This window comes from Nelumbo nucifera, chromosome 3 (genome assembly GCF_055504915.1).
Source record: "Nelumbo nucifera cultivar China Antique chromosome 3, China Antique-T2T, whole genome shotgun sequence".
Lineage (NCBI taxonomy): Eukaryota > Viridiplantae > Streptophyta > Magnoliopsida > Proteales > Nelumbonaceae > Nelumbo > Nelumbo nucifera.
The window spans coordinates 101,614,039-101,638,313 of NC_142651.1; the positions used below are offsets into that span (position 1 = coordinate 101,614,039).

The 24,275-nt window shown below is 38.7% G+C and overlaps 1 protein-coding gene across 2 annotated transcripts in view; it reads left to right on the top strand.

The window, feature by feature from the left end:
• The window catches only part of LOC104599007 (acyl-CoA-binding domain-containing protein 4), a 42,671-nt gene that overhangs the window by 8,847 nt on the left and 9,549 nt on the right, over positions 1–24,275 (top strand). Inside the window, exons 1-12 of one of the 2 annotated variants that reach the window (XM_010261368.3) lie at positions 5,038–7,666; positions 8,229–8,292; positions 8,377–8,448; positions 9,694–9,885; positions 10,022–10,099; positions 10,336–10,446; positions 10,600–10,666; positions 10,764–10,825; positions 17,377–17,516; positions 18,216–18,342; positions 18,423–18,537; positions 23,309–23,397. In XM_010261368.3, coding sequence (XP_010259670.1) covers positions 8,248–8,292; positions 8,377–8,448; positions 9,694–9,885; positions 10,022–10,099; positions 10,336–10,446; positions 10,600–10,666; positions 10,764–10,825; positions 17,377–17,516; positions 18,216–18,342; positions 18,423–18,537; positions 23,309–23,397 — 1,098 coding nt within the window. In that variant the 5' untranslated portion in view covers positions 5,038–7,666; positions 8,229–8,247. Of the gene's footprint in view, positions 1–5,037; positions 7,667–8,228; positions 8,293–8,376; positions 8,449–9,693; positions 9,886–10,021; positions 10,100–10,335; positions 10,447–10,599; positions 10,667–10,763; positions 10,826–17,376; positions 17,517–18,215; positions 18,343–18,422; positions 18,538–23,308; positions 23,398–24,275 lie in introns of those variants that run through there. The other variant, XM_088901654.1, reaches the window with a different exon arrangement.

Here is a 24,275-nt window from a genome sequence, read left to right on the forward strand (position 1 = left end):
TGTAATAACTATTTTGTGATTAATCTCATGAGTCACACCATGAAACTTTGGAGCAAATAAATAAGAAAAGCTTATGACATAAAACTAGAAAATTAGATCTCTTTTGGGTTTATGTTAAAAAATCAACCATGGAAACTATCTCTTTTGAGATGATTGATAGAAAAAGTTTAAAGACAAGGAGAAAGATCTTTTTTTATTGGAAATAGTAACTTTCATTAAAATAGTAGTTAAATGCAAGAATGTCAACCACTTAAAGCATGAACGTTGACCCCATACAAATCTCAAATCTTACAATATAGCCCAAAAGAAGTTTTCCCTGAGAGACCCTTGCTTTGTCAAATTGTCAGCCATAGAATTGGTTGATCTCCTTACCCATTTGAAGATTACTCCCACTTCCCTTGCTAGGAAAAGTATTTCCCTCATTTATTGTCTAAGGGTCCATAGACCCAAGCTTTTTATCTGTAGCCATCCTATTAAAAGTTTAGTGTCTCCTTCTACCTCAAGGTTTTGATATTTCCATTGCTTGGCCAATCTCATACCTTGGGGTAGGGACATAACTTCAGCCCTTAAGGAATGGCTAGAATAAAGTGCTTGCATCCTGCCCTTCCCATCCTTGAAAACTCCCCTAACTCTAGAGGGCATCGGGTTTTTTTTGAACATTTCGGTTGCTTTCAACCAATGTATGACCCCTACAACTAAGGAATCAATGACTTATTCCTTAGTTCTTTCCACTCCTTGGAATATCCCGTTATTCCTCTCTTCCCATAAGGACCAAAGGATGACAACTCTTATTGCCCTCTACATTATTCTACCCCTTTTCTTTGGAATGTGAAAAAAACTTGGATAAAAAAAGAGTTGCCACATTTGGAGGAGTCCACCTGCAACCAAACAAAGAAAAAAACCAATTCCACACAAAAGAAGCAAGAGGACAGGATAGTAAAAGATGTGTAATTCTCTTATCATAGCTCAATCAAAGGCAACAAACATCAGGGGAGAGGCAATAATTTGGCCTTCCTTTTTGTATCTTGCCCAAAGTGTTGATTTTTTGAAGTACAACTAAACTAACAAAAGGATCTTATTTTTTAGGGTACTAGGTTACACCAAACTTCATTTATGGGGAGAGAATCCTATTAGATGAGAGGATTGAAAGATAGCAGTGAAAAAGGAAGCACAAGTAAAATAGCTAGACGGGGATACCAGCCCAATTCTATTACCCAAACAAGTGGGATCTAGAAAGACGACATTTAAAAGGGAGATAAGCTCATATACCGACCTCATTTCAGACTCTCTCAACCCTCTCCTCAAACCTAAGTCCCAAGAATTATCATTACCATTCATTGAGGATATTACTCTCCCTTTGTTGAGAGACAGGGAATAAATAGATGGGAATATGTCTTTAAAATAAGTATCCCCAAACTAGACATCTTCCTATAAACACACTTTATTACCTGCATAAGCATTATACTTGATATTCAAAAGGAAGGAATGTAGCAAGTTGTAGATTGCTTTCCAAGGAGATGAACGTGATGCCCTAGGATCAAGACCAATGTTCCATCCATTGTTTATCATGCCATGAATGCTTACAATCACTTTATGCCACAAGAAGGAAACCTCGAAAGCCATTTTCCAAACAAAGCCAAGTTCCTTAATTTGATATTTCCTATCCCTACATCCATTATCCAATATCCACTAACCGAGGGGTGGCACGTTGGTATGTTAGTTGGTTCGCTCTAGCATTAACACAGAATCGATTCACTACCAATTTGGAAAAGAGGGTTATTAGTGGTGTGTGGCACCAAATACAAAAAAAAAAATCAATTATCCATGCTCTTAGACACTACCTCCCACTTCACCCAATGATCTTTCTTTGTATCTCCTGGCTCCTACATAAAACCCCTCATTAGTTTCTCTAGTTGATTGGATACTTTACTGGGGATCCTAAAATTAGAAATGTAGTAAATTGACAAATTAGTCAAGGTTGACTTTATTAGAGTTATTCTACCCCCTAAAGAAATATAGCTTCTCTTTCACCCCACGAGCCTCTTTGTGAAACTTTCTACTACTAGGTACCAAAAGCTATTGGAATTTGGGTTTACTCCCAAAGGTAGTCCCAAGTACTGTAGTGGCCAATCTCCTACCTCACATCCCAACATCCTAGCAAGGTTTTCTACGTCCCCCTATCTCTTTATTAATCCCTGCCACACAACTTTTATTCCAGTTCACTTTGAGATCAGAGATCCTTTCAAAGCATGTTACCAATCTTTGAAGATCAATTATTTCATCTCTTTCCCCTTCACAGAAGATAATAATATCATTTGCTAATTGTAGATAAGTGACCATCACATTATTCTCTCATATCTCTATCCTCTAAGAGAGTTATTTGCATCAGCCTTTGAGATCAAATCACTCAGTACTTCTACTATTAGAGTAAACAAGAAGGGGGAGAGGGGATCTCCTTGTCAAAGACTCCTTTTAGCTGGGAAGAAATCCCTAGCTACTCCATTGACTAAAATTGAGTAGTGATAGGAAGAAATACAATCATTTTGTCCACTTGCACTATCTCTTTCCAAAACCTCTCTACCTTAGCACTTCTATAAGGAAATCCCAATCCACCAAACCATGAGTGTTTTTCAAGTCTAGTTTACAAACTAGGCCTTTTTCCCCTCTCATTTTTTTTTTGAAATCCACACATCATTAACAATGAGGATTTGGCCAATTATTTGTTTTCCAAACACAAAGGCCCCTTGATTTGGAGAGATCAAAGAGGGAAGAACTTTCTTGATCCTCTCAGCCAACACCTTGGAAACAATTTTATACATACTTCCCACTAGGCTTATGGGTCTAAAGTTCTTTGGATGGTTTCCATATGCTTTTTTAGGTATCAAGGCAATAAAAGTCGCATTTGCCCTTGAGTAGAATTTCCCCCATTCAAAAAATAACTCATACACTTCCACCAAATCAACACCTATAGTCTCCCAACAATCTTAAAAAAAAGCCTTTGTGAATCCATCTAGATTTGGGGCTTTAGATCTCGCCATAGAAAAGTCTACTTCCTTAATCTCCTGGATTTCAAAATTCTTCTCTAAGGCTTCCATCAACACCCTAGAGCCTCTCCTCAATGCAAAGTTTTCTAGAGTTTCTCTAGGTCTCCCCTATTTGACATTTGAAGTGATCCACAAAGGCTTATGCAATATCCTCTTTCCTTGTTAGTGACCGCACATCCATTCTAGCTAAGAGGCATTATTCCTTCTTTTCCTTCCATTTGCTACCAAATGGAAAAATCTTGTGTTACCATCACCTTCCCTTAACCACCGACATCTAGATTTATGTCTCCAACTTATCTCCTCTTTTTTTAGGAGCTCTTCCAAATCTTGATTTAACCTCTACCTTTCAGCTCTCTCTTCCACCCTAATTTTCCTATCTCCTTCAAGCCCATCTACTTCTCAACTCTATGTGAAACTTTCCTCCAAAAACTCAAATACATTCTTATTCCACTCTTTACTTTTCAATAGTTGTAGTTTCTAATAAAATCTATAGCCCTTCCACCTAAACTCCACCTGACCTTCCTCCCACCACTCTTTTAGTTTTGCCTTGATGTCAGGATGAAGGAGCCACATGTTCTCAAACCTAAAAGGGGATGGGCCTCCTCCCACTCTCTCTTGGGAAATTCTGATTGGACAATGATCTGAAGCAGTTCTAGGTAAGGCTTTAACTACTAATCCCCGCCACCCTTCCTCCTAGTCTACAGAGAAAATAAATCTATCCAAATTCAATTTGCAACAAATGAGAGTCTCTTGAAAATTTGACCAAGACAAATTTTCATTTGTCTAGAGAAAACACATGATATAGTCCCTAGAGAGATAATGTGGTGGGTCTTGGAAAAGAAAGCGGTTTCAAATAGGTATCTGGACCTAATAAGGATATGTATGAGGGTGCAACAATCAATATTAGCGGTGCAATACTTAGCCCTTATTTATTTGCATTGATTATGGATGAGTTGGTTAATCATATTTAGGAGGAGGTCCATGGTGCTTGTTGTTTGTTGATAACATTTATTTCAATCGATGAAACTAATGAAGGATTGAATGCAAAATTAAGTAATGGATAGATACCTCTGAAACAAGAGGTTTTAAGATACCTAGAACTTAAATAGAATATGCTAGGTAAATTTAATAATAATAGGAGTGAAATTCAGGATACACTTAGGACTGGAGACCAAGAGATAACTCAATGTGGTCTTTTCTGATACCTTGTTTTGATGAAAGAGATTTGGGGGGATGTTGCCCATTTATTTGAGCAAGATGAGTAAAATAGAGAGGTGCAACCATAGTCTTATGTAATAGGCAAATACCACTTAGATTAAAAGAAAATTTCTATAAAACAATAGTTATAAGGCGAGCTATGCTGTATGGAATAGAGTGTAAGGCAGTCAAGAAACAACATGTCTAAAAAATGAGTGGAAGAAATATGCATACTGAATGGATGAGTGAAAAAAAAACTAGAAAGGATAGAGTTAGAAATGAAAATCATTCAAAGGAAAACAAGCATAGGAGACCGCTTACAACACCTGTAAGAAGTGAATCTATTACAAGTTGAAGGGGCTAGAAGGGCTAAGGATAGACCAAAAAGGACATGGATCGAAGTAAAAAATGAATTAAGCACTTGTAATTTAATAATAGATATGGCATTAAACAAAATGGAATGGCAAATTAGGATTAATGTAGTTGACTTCATATAGTTGGGCTGTTTTGATCCTAATATATGATCCTAAGAGAATGGTCTACTCCCAATAGAAATTCCCTTGGATTTCTTGCCTACCTATTTAATCAAGATATTACCACAAATGTAAACCAATATGTTAGATTACCGATGATTATACTAGTAGTGTCTAGAATGACAACAACAACTAAGCACCTCTCATTTTTTGATCAGAAACACAGGAAAATGTTCATTCATTATTTTTTCAAAAGAGGGATTACAACAAGAAGTAATGAGAGACTAGCAACCCATTACATAAACATCCACCCAATGCTGTATTACAAATGTGCCCAGTACACATATTGACTTTGAATCCCTTGCTTAGCTAAACATTTGCTAGGCTGTTAGCAGATCTCTTTTTTTTTTTGATAAATGCTGTTAGCAGATCTTCTAACCCATTTTATTTGAAAATTCATGTCTCTAGACAGCCATTTGAAGCACCTGAATTCATTTCTGAGCTGCCAAACCACCCCTTTCCTTTTTTCAGCCATCCCACTACTATCTTTGAATCACCTTCAATGATCAAGCTACCAATTCCCATCTCTTTAGCTTTCTCAACCCCAAAAACTGCTGCTAAAAATTCTGCTCTTACGGAATCACCTTGCTCAATTGGGCCTGAGAACAAGGCACATATAAAACCACCCTCGTCTCTAATCATCCCTTTAATTCTTGATGGGCCCGGATTGCCCACACTACTGCCATCAAAAAGTTCTGTTTCATCCATCCACAGGAGGTGATGAGACCTCTAGGAACTTTTGTTTCCTAGAGGAAGAGCCAGCTATTGCCCCCCCCCCCCCCTCCAACTCCTGAAGAAGTCCCCCACTTTAAAGTCTTAAAAGAGTCCCAAGTCTTTACCTGTTGTTCAACTCTCAAAGTTATAACTTCTATCACTGTTTCCTTGCTCCTTTCATTTCCCCCAAAATTTCTTGAGTTTTTTTCTTCCCACACTGTCCAAATGACTGCTACCCTTGTACATTTCCACAGGATCATCCTGCCTCTCCTTTTGTGCTTCTCAAAACAAAAGGGCTAAACAACCTTTCCAAACTGGCAGGAGGGTTCCACAGGAGGGATAAACATCTCCCTTCTAGGATGTGTTTCCAATTTTGGATTAATTATAAGTTGTCACCAAGCATTTTTGTTGGCCTATGTCCAAAGTCATTTCATATTTGGACATCTTATTACTTTTGACAGGATACATCATGGGTTAATTGACATGTTAGTGAAAACTACCAAATCTAATGATGTTTTCTTTCATTTTTTGATTGTTATTCTTAAATGTATTTATTTATTTTTGAAGAGTAAATGAAAATTCATTAAAAAAAAACGATAAGTACAATCCAAATGGTGACAAGGTGTCACCACTTCACACACAACAAAATTAACTCTTAAAACTAATCCAAATTACAACAGATGAATTTCAAGAGCATTCCATAAATTCTCCCCCAACTCAGATCAAATTCTGGTAGCACTCAAACCCAATCCACTACTGAATCCCAGAAAGTGATTAATCCCCCTGACAGCCCCTCAGCATCCAGCTCCACCCAATCCCCACTGTTCCTGCCCCATATTTCCTGCTTCAAACCAATGTTAAAAGCTTCCATCTTTGTTTCTTGTAGCAAAACCACCTGTGGACGAAGTCTCCTGATCATGTTTCTCACTGTTGCCCTCCTGTTGATCTCCCTCAAACCCCACACTTTCCATCTTAAAACCTTCGTATTTCCTGCCCTCTTCCATCACTCCTTGAAACAAATTAACCTTTGGCCCCTCATAAATCCTCCCCCAGAACTTCCTCCTTACCCCCTTCCTCGTCCCACCCTCTGCTCAACCCCTTTCTCTCCTGCCTTCTAATTTTCTCCTCTCTCTTATCCTTCTCAAATTGCTCGAAGGCTCTCCTTGCAAATTCCTCCCCTTCCCAGAAAAATAACACTAGTGTATTGATTACCACTTTCCTGTATCTCACTTATCTTCTCTTCTCCCTCCGTCCGCCTCCCCCCTCCTCCTCTTGACACTCTTCCCTCTCTCCTACCTCGACCCCCTTTCCCTCTTCAATCCCCGAGTCCCTCCCAACCAGTTCTTTTTTTCCTGTTAAAGACTTTTCCAAATTTATCTCCCCTCTGTCAAGTGACGACTTCCTCTTTTTTCCAACAGTCTTCTCTTCTTTCTTCCCTACCATTTTCTCTGCCCCCACTAATTCTCTCCCACCATCTTCGAAGAAGAAACGTTGGGGGTTCTGGAAGTACCTACCTCACCGTCGAGCTAGACAGCTTGGTTTGCATCCGACCCAAATTTGCTCCCAACTTCCTTTTCTAAAAGGCACCACCGCACTTAGGCCTTCTTCCACCCTCAAATCTTTTGATACTGACAAATCTTTTGATACAGAGTCAGTCCCCGTCGCCAGATGCGGCAGATTGGACTGCGAAGCCAAAGAGCTCTCCGCTCGACTCTGAGCCTCAATATTGACAGCCTAGTTCTGGGTCGCTGCCGTCAGTGCCCCTTTCTCTCTTTCAGGCTGTCCCCTCTCCCATCGTCTTCTTGCTTGAACAGTTCCTTCAGAGCTTCGTCATCACTTCTGAACTTTGACAACCTTTTTGTCTCCTTCGAATCAAGCTATTGCCCAAACCCAATCGTCATCCTGCTGGTTCAGATTTTCAACCTTCGTCCTTTTCAATAAGCCCTTTCTTAATGGCCCAAACCGAATCAAGCTATTACCCAAACCCAATTTTTTTACTCTTAAATGTATTTATTAACTTCTGACATTTTTTATATAATTTTGTTTTCTTTCTAGTTGTACTCTCATAAGCCTTTTTATCTGATAGTACCGTAAAGAGTATCAGTTGTATAAGGGGGGGAATCACATATCTATTCGCACCTAAGGCTCCGTTTGTTTGGAATACAAATGCGGAACCGGGTATTTATGTATCTCGATTCTGTTTGTGAGCTTTTGTTTGATATATAAAAAAGTAATGATTATCAGAGCAAAAATGTATTTTTGATATTTTTATACTCTGAGAAAAGAACATTACTTTTCTTTTTTTTTGATACAATTTTATGCTCTTTTGATAATTAACTTTTTAACTAAAGTTAAGATAAGATAGTTGGACAATTTAATTATGGGTCCACACTTTGCACCCATTTCAAACAAATAAGATGAATGCAAAAATGGTTTAAAATGTAAAATGTATTTGCATTCATGAACCAAAAAATGAATAAATATATAGTGTAGATATTTGCGTTTGCATTGCAACCAAACACAGCTTGGAAAGAGTACAAATACAAATTCATAGAAATAATACAAAATACAAGACTTGTACTCTACAAATTTGTATTTGTACTCCTTCCAAATTGAGTCTAGGTTCTATATATTAATTTGCTTTCATGCATTTTATTGTTCAGCCATTCTGTGTCTAGTTTATGCATCGATTATGATTCCCTTAAATATTTAGTCTTGAATGGTATTTCCATTTCTGCAGTTGGAATGGTCTTGGAAACATGGCCTCAACAGAAGCAATGCGCCTTTTTGTGAAAGTCCTGGAGGTGCGGGCAGTTTGAGTTCATTTTGCTATAATATAATCTAGAACTTCGGTAAGCTGATTATTTCTGTATCATTTGTTTTGGTAGGAAGAAGATCCAGGGTGGTATTCAAGAGTATCTGAATTTGTCATTGAGCCTGTTGTAGATGTGGAGATGAATGTGAGTTCTTCCTCTCTCAAATTCATCCATACTGGAATCCATTTCTTACTAACAGTAGAACATAGTTACCATTATTCTGTGGGTTATACTTTCTTGTTACTAACTCCTGCACACGCAAGGTGGTAACTTATTCTGGTGAAGATTTACATGAAGAATGCCAATTTGTAATCCATTATAACTTTTGTGTTTTAGATAACGTGTAAACTTTCGTTTTTAAACTTTAAGTTTGTTATTGTACCCCTGGACTCTAGTCTAAGATCTCTCTAGTAATGCTTACTTAAATAAAACCTGCCAGATGAGTGTGGTGATGGAAGTGGTGTATCTCAGTTAAATTACAATTCTGGGTCACTAACATGCAGCTAGTGTTGGGAAATGGGGTCACTGAAACTTGGAGGATAAGATCTGAGGTGCATCTGAAGACACTGTTTTTAGAATGTTATTTGCCCCTATTCAGTTTCATTGAGTTTGCTGTTGGGTTACAGGCAAATATGTTTTGATGATACAACAGAACCTTGAACGAGAATCTGCAACCAGCAAAGTTGAAGAGTCTCCAAAGAAACATTTTGTAAAACTGTAGCAAACCGGATTGAGAGAGAGAGAGAAAGAGAGTGAGTGATTTTCGAAAATGTTGTGTGTGCAAATGCTTGAATTTGTGCTCCTTAAATAATCTCTGAAGAGTCATGAAGGTCCTTAATGACTGTTAACTTTGAATTGTGCCTCTTGATCACACCCGATTGAATTGTGGCCGAACATTGCACCAAAACCAAAGCCACTCTTTGCGAGCCACGTGGGTGTGAGCAAAATACACCTATAAAGCGCCTCATTGCACCACACACACACACGTACACATGCACATTGTGTAGTAGCAAGCCTCCATACTCTCCTCTCTTTATCTAAGGAGTGTAAATCAATTCCTATTAAAAAAACCCAAAACAAAACTTATAATTTTCTAATGTGTGACAAGTTCAAAACTGGTTTTAATAAGAGAAAAGTTATTTTTCCAAACAAGTGTCCAAGTGCAATTTCTCATATAATTGACCAATCAAACCCATTGGATTTAATCTCTATTGAGATTAAATTCCAACAGCTATACGGTTGGTCTATCTGTTTTGATCATATGTTAGTCGTTTGGTTTATCCTTTTTACCCATAAGGGCATTAGAATAACGGTAACTATGTCTGCTTACCACTTTGCCGGTTTTCTGATTCAGGCCCTTGGTTTTTGCTATATTTACAATTATTGCAGAATCCAAAACTAGAATCAATCACTCAGAATGGGGGCTGTTCTCCCGAGCCAAAGATTATTTCCACCGAAAATGGAAGCTCACTGGAGACCCAAGATAAGGATGTTGTCCTGGAGGGCCTCGGTTCAGTTGCAGTCTATGATCAATGGGTTGCACCTTCTGTATCTGGCCAATGCCCAAAAGCCCGATATGAGGTATTTATCCACTTTTGACCTATCTATAATAGTTGATCTGATTATTTGATTTTTTCCTAGTACCCTGTTTTTCTTATTTTTCTTTTGTGTCAGTTTTTAATCTGTTGTTATACCGACTCTTCTCAATCTGGTGTAGCATGGAGCAGCAGTAATTCAAGATAAAATGTATATTTTTGGTGGAAACCATAATGGTCGTTACCTTAATGATCTCCAGGTATTCACTGTAGTTGCTTGTAGCAATAGATAGCTCTATGCAAAATTTGTATGGAATAGAGTGGAAAGATATTTCTGTTTTTTTCTTATGCTTATGAACAGAAACTGGTTGAACATTTTGTGTCTTGTAATGTGTGAAGAATCTGTAACTCCAGGATTAACATTAACCAGATTCTTGATATAGTGTGAGCTATTTTCAAAATAGATTCTATTCTTTTTTCTTTCTGGGAAATGCAGGTTTTGGATTTAAGAAGTTTGACATGGTCCAAGCTAGAGGTTAAAGCAGGAACTGAATATTCAGAATCATCAAATCCAGTATCATTGTCTCCATGTGCTGGTCACTCCTTGGTTGGTATATTATGATTTATTTGTTAGTTTTATAACTCACAAGCATAATTCTGCAAGTAATCAAACCAATTATGCATGATATCTAGGCAATCATCTGCACTGTGCTAATGTCTTGTTTAAATGACACTATTTTATCATTTCTTTATCCTGTAGATACAATGGGAAAATAAGCTTCTTTCTATTGCGGGTCATACAAAGGATCCTTCTGAGACCGTCACAGGTTAAAATCTTATAATTTTTATGTGCATCTAGTCATTTTTTCCATGACTTATCTTTCTTAATTTTTTATTTATTTTGATTTGTTTTTTTCCTGACAGTTAAGGTGTTTGATCTGCAAACTTGCACATGGTCTACCTTAAAGACTTATGGGAAACCGCCGGTAATGCATATGCATTTCTCCCAAGTTTTTAAATGCTGCCATTTGATTTGTAAATATGGTTTTATCAGCACTGGAAGGATTTCTACTAATACCTAGAGTTCAGGCTCATAGGAAAAATAATTTTGATAAAAATGCAATACATCTGATTAGGTTCTCTTCTTGATGAGAAAAAATTCATAGCTTTTATTATTAAAGTTCCTGAAATATGATATCATCTTGCCTTTCTCACATTTGCTTGGATTGTCTCCATTAATTTATGCTTTTCTGTTGACCCACATTTTGGAGTTTGGACTAGTTGCATGGTAGAAACTATAGAAATGATTGAGGGAAGTTTCAGGGAGTCTGATAGGTGGAGGAAGACTGTTAAAACAAAGTTCCACCTGTGTAATCTTTAGGGGTCTGACCCCTGTTTTGTACTTGTACACCTTCTTGTGTACCCTCTCCTTCTTTCAATGAAATCAGTTAACTTCTCTCTCTCTCAAAAAAAAAAAGGCTTTCATACTTGAGGAGCTGAGGATTCGAGGATACCCAAGCTTAAAGATTTGAGAAGCAAAAAAGAAGGCAACCATTCTGCTGGTTGGGTTAGAGGTGATTCAATGGCTGAAAGATTTTGTTCAAGAGGCAAGTTTGAAAGGCAGGCAACCAGTCTGGAAGGAGATGACCACTGATACAGGTAGAAGGTATGTGGTTGAGTGTAAGAGAAATGCTAAGGGACCTTTCCTAGTAATTTCTGAGTTCTTTGCACAGGGGAGAAAGAAATTAATCTGTCCCTTGGGGGAAAAGGAGTCGGGGGTGGAAAGTAATGGCTCTCTGAGGGAAGGATTAGAAAGACTGCAAGAAAATAAGAAAGAGGTCTGGGGAGGCTCAGAGGACTCTAGGAAGAAGAGGGATGACAGGAAATCTGATGTACAAAATAGATGTGGCTTACCATTGATTGCTAGTAAATCCACTTAACTCCTTTTGATAGTTGTAGGACATTATTAGATCCTCTTGAAAATTCCTTGGAGTTCAGGGCCTCACACTTTCAGGAAGATGGGGTGGTAGAGAATGTTATTGGACTGCCTTTTTAATTGTGGAAGAGTGCAGTAGCAGAGCTCATAGCAGTCCTTCGTGGAGGCTGACTGGAAGGAGCCTTCTGGGGTGATTTACGATCAGCAGCCATCTTAATCAGTGGAGTCAAACCAGAGGAAATACCCAGAAAGGTGGAAGTGAGTGCAGACGGTCTGGAAGTGCCTGTATGGTTGGCTTCCTCCATTGCAGCAAACCTGTGGAGAGAGGCTCGAAGAGGAAGGGGATGAGAAGGTAGAAGACGAACTCGGGCCCATTTGGTGTGTCTTTCCGCATGGTCTTTCGGCTGTTTACAAGCCAGGAAGACCAATTTTCAGCCTATTTCCGTTTGGCGCATGGAAGATCTAGCCGCCAAAAGATGGAACGCCGAAAAGACATGAGAAGCCAATTTTGGGCTGATTTCAGGAAGCTCCAAATGAAGCTTTTTGCGTCTTTCGCATTTTAATCTCACGTGAAAAGATGCACGTCTGCCAAACTGTCAGAACTACAAGAAAATCTTCTCAAAAAGACCCTGAAGCTTTATGTGATAGGTTGGGAGTGGAGGAATCAGAAAGAACCATAATTTTCACAAAAATAGGATAGACAAACCTTGGGATGAGAAGGTAGGTTGGGAGTGGAGGAATCAGAAAGAAACATGGTTTTCACGGGGCAAGAAGACAAATGTTTGGGTGGGCTCTCAATGGGCCTTAGATGAAGCTCTTTGGCATTGTTGGGCCAGACCAGCTGTGACCAGCTGGTCACGTGAGGAGCTTAAACCGGGGAAATGGGCCTTTTATACAAGATGGGCAAGGAGTGGGCCAAAACAACGATTCTGGGCCGAGGTCTAAGGACCTTTCGAATGACTCAAAGAAATGAAGAATGCATTCATAAAAAATCACATGGCAAGGAAGTCTCCTTTGATAGAGGGTAAGAACCCTATATCGTCTTCCTCCTCGAGCTCTCCAAGTAATTCAACTGAAGCTGCAGCCATGTCAAAGGAGAGCTCATCGCTCCAATGGATCTCAACCAAGAATCGAAAGGTACTCTTGCTGGATAGGAGGAACCCAAAGGTGTGTTCTCCAGAGTGATATGGAGAAACTAGAACAGGATTTCTCACCGTAGAGGAAGACTGTAGTGATTCTAATGCAGAGGATACTGGAGATACAATAAGCCTGGGAAGCTGTGGCTTACTGACTTGTGTTTTTCGAGGAGTGTGCTAGAAGAGGAGTTCTTTGGAACGGAGATTCTTTTTTTGGAAGAGGATAGCTCCTCTGACCTGAAGATCGGAAATGTGGCTAATGTTTGTGAAGTGCTGGGGAAGAGAACATCTGAGTCAGATGTAGTTGCGCAGACGGCTCCTGCCATTGGTAGGGGAATCCGCCTGGACAACTCAGCTCGGTCAAGATATTGGCATTGTTGGACAAGACTCTACCAAAAGACTAGCTCGAGCAGGCCAAAACAGGGGCAACCCTTTAAGCTGGTCTTTGATGTACTTCCAATTCAAGCTTCTCCTTCCCTTGGTCCTAACTCATAGCAAGTACAAGTACAGGGGTTCAGAAAAATCCAAACCTCTGGAAAAGTGGTCAAAATTTGTGTGCTCACCCGTCTAACCTCATATTAGGTAACCTTGTGTTTTCAGTTTTTGGTACTGACCTCTATTCCATGCTTGTGACAGATATGCCAGCATCCCGACCTCCAAGGTGTTGTTCTAAAGTTAGACATGAAGTTATGAGTGAGATTGAGAGGGGACCTTGGTGTGTGGGTGAAGATTTTGACGTAATCAAACTTTGTAATGAAACCAACAACCCACATCAGACCGTCACAACCAGCATGTGAAAGTTTAATGAGTTCATCAGTACTTGTGAGTTGAAGGAGATTCCCCTACTGCAAACCATTTTCATTTGGTTAAATTTCCGAGAAAACCTTACTTGCTCTAAGCTGGACGGGTTTCTTTTCAATGAGGGGTGGGCGAATCATTGGAGGGATTTAGTAGCTAGAGCCTTACCTAGAGACTACCCTATTCAAATTGGAGAAGACCTTGGGAAATGAACCGAGACCCTTCGGGTTTGAAAATATGTGGCTAACTCACCAAAATTTTGTGAATAAGATAAAGGAATGGTGGAATGAGGATTTGAGAGGAGTGAAATGGAAGAGGGTTAGATTCCACAAGAGATTGAAAAGACTTGGAGCCAATTTGAAAGAGTGGAACAAGGTCCAATTTGGGAGAGTAGAGGAACAAAATGCCCTCCTAATGTCTCAAATTGAATAATTAGATGGAAAGGATAATTAGGATTCCTTGAATTTGCAAGAGATATTTGAGATGGAAACTAAAAGAGGAGTTGGAAGATGTCCTCTTGAGAGAAGAAATTTCCTGGAGGCAGAAATCAAGGAATAATTAGCTTAGTGAAAGTGATGGGAATACTAAATTTTTCCATGCACTAGCCAATGGGAGGAGGAGGAAGAATTTTGTGGGTAAGCTAGAGGTTAGTGGTGAAGAGATTTCCTCCCAGGATGACATAGAAGGTATTTTTGTGGAGCACTTCAAAGCAATATTTAGGAGGCTCTTGAATACTAGGCAGATTTTGGAAGGTTTTGAATGGACAAGATTGGGGGAGGACTTTAATGTTTGGCTGGAGAGGAGCTTTTAAGAAGAAGAAATAAGACATGCAGTTCTCTCAATGGATAGATCAAAAGCATCGGGTTCAGATGGATTCATTATGACTTTTTATCAGGATTGTTGGGAGGTGATTAAAGATGATCTCATTGAGGTTTTTAAGGAATTTGAAGATGGCTTTAAGGTTAGTCTGGGAGTCGATGCAACATTTATTGTCCAATCCCCAAGAAAGGTGAAGCTCGACGCCCAAAGGATTTTAGATCTATTAGCTTGGTGACTAGCTTATACAAAATCTTGGCAAAGGTGCTCTCAAGAAGGATCAAAGTGGTGCTCCCCTTAATTGTTAGTCAAACTCAAGGAGCTTTTGTATAGGGCAGGCAAATAACTGATTAGATTTTGATAGCGAATGCATGTGTTGAGGACTTTTGAAGGAGTGTCCGACAAGGGTTGTGTGTAAGCTGGATTTAGGTTTTGGAGAAAGCCTATGACTTGGTGGATTGGACCTTCCTAGTGGAGGTACTTAGGAATTAGGGCTTTGGAGGGAGGTGTTGTAAATGGATATTTGGGTGTATAAGCTCTTGTCATTACTTGGTGCTAGTTAATGGTGTCGTAAGGGATTTTTTTCCAGATTCTAGAGGTGACCCTTTATCACCCTTTCTTTTCATCCTTGTAGCTGATGTGCTTGGCCGTTTAATCTCGAGAGCCGAGGAGGAGGAGGCCATTAGGGGTTGGAGAGTTGGTAGGAGCAGTCTTCCGATCACCCACCTCCAATTTGCTGATGATATAATAATTTTTTGTGAAGGGGATGATTTAAGGAAGGTGAGGAATCTTAAATATTTGATCTTTTCGTTTGAAAGTGTATCCAATTTGAAGATCAATGGGACCAAAAGTTGTGTAGTGGGTGTTAATTTGGAGGATAGGGTTGTTGAGTCTATTGAAGCATGCTTAGATTGCCCATTTTTCTCTTGGCCTATGTCCTAGTTAGGTCTCCCTCTTGGTGCAAATCCTAAAGAGAGTTATTTTTGGAATCCAGTGTTGGAGAAGTTTGAAAAAAGGTTGGCCTCTTGTAAGAAGAATTACATCTCCTTGGGCGGTAGAGTTAGAAGGATTGATGAGGAATTTTCTTTGGGAACCTGGGGAGGAGAAAAAGGATCATTTAATAAGATGGGATTTGGTCTGGAGGAATAAAGAACAAGGTGGTCTGGGCCTAGGAAATTTAGTGTGTAAGAATACGGCTTTGTTGGGTAAGTGGCCCTGAGAGAGGGAGTCCTTGTAGCATGAGATTATAGATAGTATACATGGTTACTCGGACAATGGTTGGGATGCTGGCTCATATCGTTAGGCTACTTTGGAATCACCGTGGAAAGCAATTACAAGGATCCTCCCTCAATTCCTTCATTATTTCAGGTATGGTGTTTGTTTTGGGAATTTAGTAAGGTTTTGGGAAGACATTTGGGTGGGTAGTTCAGCCCTTAAGGATTTATTTCCTTCTCTCTATTCAGTTTTCTTGAGGAAGAATGAGATTGTGGCCAGGTGTCTTTCTTCTCCTATCACCCCTGTTTCTTTGAAATGGAACTTAGGGTTTAGAAGAGGTCTAAGGGAGGCAGATTTGACTTGTGTGACAGACCTTTTACTTCTCTTGGCTAATGTTTGTTTGAACCCCCTTAAGTGAGATGAAAGGATTTGGCCCCCTTCTCCTAAAGGCTCATTTTCAGTTGCTTCTTTCTTCAAAATCCTTTGCCCATCCTCTGTATCTCTCACCTTTCCTATTAAGGAAGTTTGAACTAAGCCCATTCCCCCAAAGGTCTCTGTTTTTTGCTGGGAAGTGATCCTTGAGATGGTTAATATTTACTTGTGCTTGTCCCCAAATTGGTGTTGCCTTTGCAAATCCAATGGTGAGAACTGTTTCCATCTGTTTTTATCTTGCCCTGTTGCTACTGCTATCTGGTGTTGGATCTTTGCCCTTTTTGGTTGCAGGTGGTTGCTGCCAGCAGAAGTCTCTCAGCTGTTTGAACCCTCAGTCCTTGGTAGGTAATCAAAAAGAGGAAGTTTAATATGGAGGTGCATTAGGGAAGCTTCATTTTGGACTATTTGGGAGGAAAGGAGACAAGTCTCTCCGAGTTGAAGGACTGCATCTTGATAAGGGAAATGCACTGGTTGAAAACAGCAAACTTATCCTGGCCTTTTTCCTTTGATGACTTCTGGAGGAATTGGTCAACAGTGGATAGCACTTCTTCCTCAAAACAGAGTCATGTTGCAGTTTGAGTCCCTCCTCCTGAGGGTTTCGTTAAACTAAACCTTGATGGGAGCAGCCAAGGTAACCCTGGCCCCTCTGGCATAGAATGAATCTTGAGAGGTAAGGGCAGAAATGTCTTAGCTTTATTCTCAGCCCCAATCGGTTTAGGAAACTCTACCAAAGCAGAGCTTCTAGTTGCTGTACAGGGGATTCAGCTAGCTAGCAAATTTGGTATAGAAAGACTGATAATTGAAGGTTATTCCCAGGTTGTTGTGGGCTGGTTGCTGAATCCAGACCCAACTATCTGGGGTTTAAGAGATCTTATTAAGAAGGTGGTTTGGTTAACAAGGAATATGATAGTGAGGATCCAATGGATAAGAAGATCAGAAAATGAGATGGCTGATTTCTCTTGCAAAACAAGGGGTTAACAGGGATTCTCTATTTTGGGCAGCTTTGTAATTTTGTACTACCTCTCTACTAGTGGTATTTTGTTTTTTCATGTAGTTCTGATTTTTTCTTAAGAGTGAGGCTGCACATCGAGCCTCTCTCTGGGTTTATTTGTGACAGATCTATCTTCGATTAATGAATTAATTCTCAATTATCAAAAAACAAATTATGCTTTTCTGTTCCCATATATTGACTTATGTTTTACAGGTCTCACGAGGAGGTCAGTCAGTTACCCTTGTTGGAACAACTTTAGTCATGTTTGGTGGTGAAGATGCAAAGAGATCTCTCTTGAATGATTTGCATATTCTTGACCTTGAGACCATGACTTGGGATGAAATGGACACTGTGTAAGCATTTTTATTGAATTCCAAAACACATCTTTGTGCTTGAGTTTTCAATTGGTATTAGTACATAAAGGTTTACAGACACAAGACAGGTGACACATAACAAATTCACAAAACTTCCATTTCCTTGGTTCTTGAGTTATAGTTATTCATTTTAGAAATACTTACTGACCTTGAGATGTGTGAGTTAAAATACCTCCATTCTTTGCCTAGCACAATGACTTGTGATATTGCCATGCCATTGCCTTAAAGGTAGGTGTAATTTTGGATGCATATTTTACTTTTTCTTCCTTGTCCTTAAAGGTAATTGCATTCTCAAATATTCTCTTAAGTAACAAGAAAAATGCTAAGGATATAAAATTATTTTCTTGTACCCCATACAAATCAATCCTACACCAAACATCTGGAGTATTGTTTGGGACCCATCTGTGCTGGCATGTGGGACCCACTTGAAATGACACAATATTCCAGATGTGTGGTATAGGTGTATTTGTAAGGGGTACAAGAGAATAAATATGTACCCTTAGAATTGCAAAACATGTTATAGAAAAATTAAAGGAAGCATTTTTTTTAGTACTGTATTCATATATAACAAAGTCCTATCCAAATGTAGAGACAATTGATCTTTGAAAGAGAAAAACCCAATTTAGGGTTTACTTTAGTAGTGGCATTCAAATCTTATTCTGCTTCATTATTTTGTAGGGGAGTCCCTCCTTCCCCAAGGTCTGGTCATGCCGCTGCAGTGCATGCAGAGCGGTACCTTCTTATCTTTGGTGGGGGTTCACATGCCACATGCTTCAATGATTTGCATGTTCTTGATTTGAAAAGTGTAAGACATCTGCTTTCTTTGGTACTTGTCTTCATTTTAAGATATTATTTTTAACATCTTTCATGTTATGAATGTTGTAGATGGAATGGTCAAGACCAGCTCCACAAGGTGAAATACGAACTCCACGGGCTGGACATGCAGGTGTTACAGTTGGAGAGAACTGGTTCATTGTTGGTGGGGGTGATAATAAGACTGGTGTGTATTCTTCAACTTTTATTCTGTAGTCATTAAAAGGATTTTTTACTTTTATTACTTATCTGAACTTATGGGTAAGTATTGCTGGTTTTTACCAAACAAGTGCAAAAAAGAAACTGCACATAGTGAGGCAGAAGTTAAAGTTCAGCCTTAATGTTTATGGATGCTTAGATGTCTGTTCCTATTAATCCTATAAGCATGGATTTTATGGGCCTTAACTGACCATCATAAGCTTGTAACTTGACAATGGACTTTGGTTGATAATACAAGGTACAAAACCTTGCCATCCTAGAAAACACTTCCAAAGAACAAACATCAAAGCTGAATTTAATTACTCCTTCAGAGGTAGGTGACCAAGGGCAACAGTTCTCTTAATAGGTGATAGGAACAGTAGTAGGATAGATAAGTCTCCTAAATCCTCATGTCATCTGAATTTTTAATTCTTTTGATACAATTACATTAAATAGGAAAAAGGGGATAATACAAGTGCTATGTGAGATTTGCAACCCAAGCAAGAAATGGTACACACCAAAATATACAAATATACTTCAGTTCCCATACCGCATACAGTCCACATCAAGAGAGAAACCAACACTCTGCTATCATTCCATCATATGCCTCTTTAGTACCTTGCTAGGCCCAGCACCACCACCACCAAAAACCGCCTCCAAAGGTCTAGGAAGCAACACCAAAGCCATAAAGACCAAAACAAACCAATATTGACCAAAATCTGGTGATCTTTATTATTTTTTGCCCCTTCCCTTCCCACCTAGCCTTCTAATGGCCTCTAGTTGTAATGGTTTGCACCATGTTTTCCTTTGGTCATTTCATATCATCATCATCATCTAACCCTTGTCCCAACTACATGGGGTCAGCTACATGAATCATGTTTTGCCATTCTGTTCCGTTCAGTGCCATATTCATTGTCAAATTAGGGGCACTTAAATTATTTCTTACTACTTCCACCCAAGTCCTTTTCGGTCTGTTCCTTGCTCTTCTAGCCACTTAAACTTGTAATAAATCACTTCGTCTATTGGGTGTTGTAGATGGTCTTCTTGCTTGTGACCAAACCATCTTAGTCTACTTTCTGTCATTTTATCACATATTGGAGCTACTCCTAGGTTTCTTCATATGACTTCATTTCCGACCCTATCCTTTATAGTTTTACCACTCATCCATCTGAGCATATGCATTTTTGCTACACTCATTGTTTGGACATGCTGTTTCTTAAGTTCCCAACACTCTGCTCAATACAACATAGCTGGCCTTACAATTGTTTTATAGAACATCCTTTTAGCTGAAGTGGTATTTGCCTATTACATAAGATTCTGGATGCACCCCTCCATTTTTCCCATCCTGCTCTAATTTTATAGAATTTTTTCCTTTGGTAATTTATTTTTCTTTTTTACTTTCCACCCCTTCCTCTAGCTATGTCTATGACCACCAAATCTTTGCTAAACAGATCAAACACCTCCGTATGCAGCTTTAATTCTTGTTACTCTAACCTTCCTTCTAGAGTATTCCCCCTTGACTTTTGATCAGTAATTCCCCCTTGACTTCTCTACCAATCCTTTCTCTTTTGTTGACAGATGTTATTGTATGTACTGTACACAGATTTAGTGCCCGCAGGGGTATTTTTGTAATTTCTATACCACTTGTGTTGTACGGCCAGTATAGTATAAATACAAATGCTTCACTCGCATGAAGCAAGTTCTTTTGAGGCCTAAGTCCGCCAGCCTCTTCTCTCTTCTTCCTTCTTCTCTTCCTCTTCTTTCTCTTGCTCAACATCTTTCAACCACCTAAAAGTGTCATTGGAAAATTTCTCACCGCCCAGAAAGGCAACAAAATGGCTTAGCCATCTAAACCTCCTAGGAAGACCAATGTGTACAAAGGAAGAGATTTGTTCACTTGGTGTACCTTATCAAGTTGTATCTCCCCAATTCTTTCTTCCACCCTCCCAGACCTAGAACCAGTCCTACCATCATCAATTCTCATCCTTTGTGAGAGGAATTGGTCCTATGCCTCCTAACTACCGACAAAACTGAGGTGCCCAAGCAAAATGGATGAGATGAACCCAAGGTGTATCCAAACGACCATGACAGTGAGCTTCTGACATATTGAAAGTTGAGCTGAGATGTGACATTGTTTGAGGAATGCTCCCTACCTGTTGCTGATGCCAATAATCCCACGTTACCCAAAGACAAGCCACCTGTTCCTGGTGTAATTGGCACATTAAGCTCTTATTATTTTCAGTGAGGGTGCGAATGCAGCAGGTGGGGAGAATGCATTGCAGAAAAAAGGTGGGGAGAAGGCATTAAATGAATCAAATGCCTAGGAGAGCAAAGGAAACATCCTTTGCTTCTCTTCAGCCGTATTTTCAAATCGGTTCTTCAGATATAAACTCTTTTATATGAATCTTCTTCAGCTATCCCCTTTCTTGAGTACTTTATGAATACACTTGAGAGCCTCAATATTCTGCTCAAACCTTTCCTTCTAGGCCTTTGTTCTTGCAATTTACATTAACCGGTCCCGGACCTTACACATTAGGACCAAAGCCACAGATGAGTTAGGACAAGTCTATTGATGGAGCAAAGGCCCACAAAACCACTGAGCTGAATAACTGACTGCCCTGACTCACTATCAGACACCAGTGCTGCATGGTAACGGACATGGGAATCAGAATCCAATGCATGTCCAGGAGTCTGGCTTGGCAAGACAGAAAAACCAAAAACTCATGGACAAGCCTAGAAAAATATAAGTTGTTAAAATAATACTTTTTTGGAATTTTAACATTATATACCAATAAAAAAGGTCTACAATTTTCTCTTTGTTACTTCATAATGGTTTCTAGAAAACACGGCATTTATCTGCACATTAGCCATTCATTTATGCCCAATAAGCAAGTGGATATTGGAAAACATTATATTGAAGTGTCCATCAAGAGGCCATGGAGGTCAGTATCTGATGCATGTATGACATGGACACTTCATTTACTTGGAAGAGTCCATGCAACACTGTAAGACATGTTGCTTGATATTAGGTCAGTCAATGTCCCAGCCCTATTGACTGACATTCTATCATGGGTGGAAGATGGAACTGCATTTAAGTTTAAATTTAAATCATGTCTTTATTGAACCTGCCTAATCTACAGTATCAGTAGGGTGTTCTAATACGATCATTGCATGAAGACTTCCCCCTTCCATCCACCTCTGTCATCTTCTCAATGGAAGATATATCTGTCCCTGCCACTCTGCTGTCTGGTGCCATCTTAGAAGAACTGCGTATAAACACCAGCCTTCCAACATACTTAATCTCCACATAGAGGATGCCGTGTGTTTCTCTTTTTCTCTCTGCCTGGTCCTGGTGCAGCTCCACACCACGTGATACCGGAGGAAGTAGCATCTTAATTGCAATTCAAAACATAATATGGTAGTATAGGACTCCCTTCACTTCCAAGTCCAAAACCCTAAGGATTAGCTTAAGCTTTTCCCCAAATCAGAAGGCACTAAGAGTCAATCATCTTATAACTACTCTTATCTTTATTTACCTTTATAAATACCCCAAGGTGTTTCTAATCTCATTGGGTGTTTCTTGTAAAATCCCTATTGGATTCTAGGTTAAAGTAGAAAGAAGAGGAGAAGGAAGAAGGAGGAGAAGAAGGGTTTGGCCAGATGAGGAAAAAACTAACCTCTCTAGTCAACCCACTTGCATTTATCTCACATAAGCTTGGTTACAAGAAAGTCAATATTGCCCCTCATAAGTGATGGGACACACAACTTAAACATAAATAAAACAGACCTTTCACTCTCACACAGATGCACCCAAATGACCAAAATACCCCTGTTCTGTGAACTCTAACATTTCTCACCTTCCCCACAGAAATATATATCTATGGACAGTGATGATCAAACTATTCCATGCAGTGCTTACATGTAGAATAGAAGTATAAAGATGTTTTATTTCTCCTCTCTCTCTCCCCGTGTTTCTTACGTTAACTAAAACAGCGGCTCTACCCTTGTTCTTTTTCTCTTTTATTTTCTATCATAAATTTTTATCATATAAAATTATAGCCTTTAGTTTCTAATTGATGTGACATTTCTCTATTAAATACTTGTTATATTAGTATTATTTTAAAAATATTGAAATTAATACATTTAAAATACTTTTATCTTTTAGATATGATGATTTGTCATGCTTTAAGGGGAAATTTAATGTTCTTAATGAGGATAATTGCTCTTATTTCAATTAGTATGCATGCTGAGTAGTATACAAAACTAGGGAGCTAGACAAAATTTAATTCTTTATTTTATAAAATTCTTATTACCTAAATTCCCATCTAGGCAACTAGGCACCCCACTGTCACCCAGAATTGCCTAGATGCCTTGATAACTTTGTCATCTGTTTTACTTTTGGAGTTCAGATGCATGAAGGGGTCTAAGGAAATCTGTCTCAATATCACTTCCGAGTTTTGACTAAATTTCAGAAGAAAATTTAAAAAACATGCTGATCTGAGGTTTCTGATGGAATTACAAACCCCACTGTCACCCAGAATTGCTTAGATGCCTTGGTAACTTTGTCATCTGTTTTACTTTTGGAGTTCAGATGCATGAAGGGGTCTAAGGAAATCTTTGTCTCAATATCACTTCCGAGTTTTGACTAAATTTCAGAAGAAAATTTCAAAAACATGCTGATCCGAGGTTTCTGATGGAATTACAATGCATTTTTATTTCACTTTTTTTGTTGGTAATTAAGTCTTTCTTTCTTGTCACAGGTGTCTCAGAAACTATTGTCTTAAACATGTCCACACTTGTTTGGTCGGTTGTTACCACTGTTCAAGGACGTGTACCTCTTGCTAGTGAGGTATGCTTCTTTTCTTTAAATATCTCTTTCTTTTCTTTTTGGTAAGGAAAAATTCAATTCAAAGGACATATGGAAAGGAGGTGGCAGATGATATGACATATGAAAGAGTGTACTTACCCATCAACTAGAAGCAAGCAAATATTTTGAGTATCTTTGCAAAAAATGAGTTATATAGTAGAGCTCTTGCTCATCTGTTATATATACTGAAGTCAGAAAGCCTTACAATAATATCTAGCAAGATTATGAGCATTAAATATATATATATATATATATATATATATTTGCAAAATGACATGTCCATTGTACATTATAGGATTGAAATTAATCACAAAGTTGTACACCCAAGGTTTAAGTTGTGGATTTGATATGATTATCTAGAAGTCTAGATACTCATTTATGAAAATAAGTCCTAGATATACATAAGGTACAGTTGCAAAAATCATCTTTCTGTAAAAGTTACTTTGACATTGGAGGCTCATTATTTGAAAACTTATATGCAACCTCTAGGGACTGCTCATTGTTTATGGAATAATAGGAACCCAATGTTGACTTCCTTTCTATTTTAAGTTTTTCTCAATAATAGAAAAGAATCTGTTGTAGTTAAGTACAGCTTATCAATTTGTGTATTTAATTTGTATAGTCTTGGTCTACCATAAATAGGTGGGGTGACTAAGAAGCTAGTACATTTGACAGCTAGGGGTGTATATGTATCTGAAATCTGAGTTCAAATTCAACATTTGACATAAATGAACCAAATTTGGATATGACCTGATTTGATTCAATTTGATGTGCCTATATTTAAGAATAAATTTGACATACAAAGTTGTAATAACTATTAGGGGATTAAACTTATGAACCACAATGTGAAACTTTGGGAG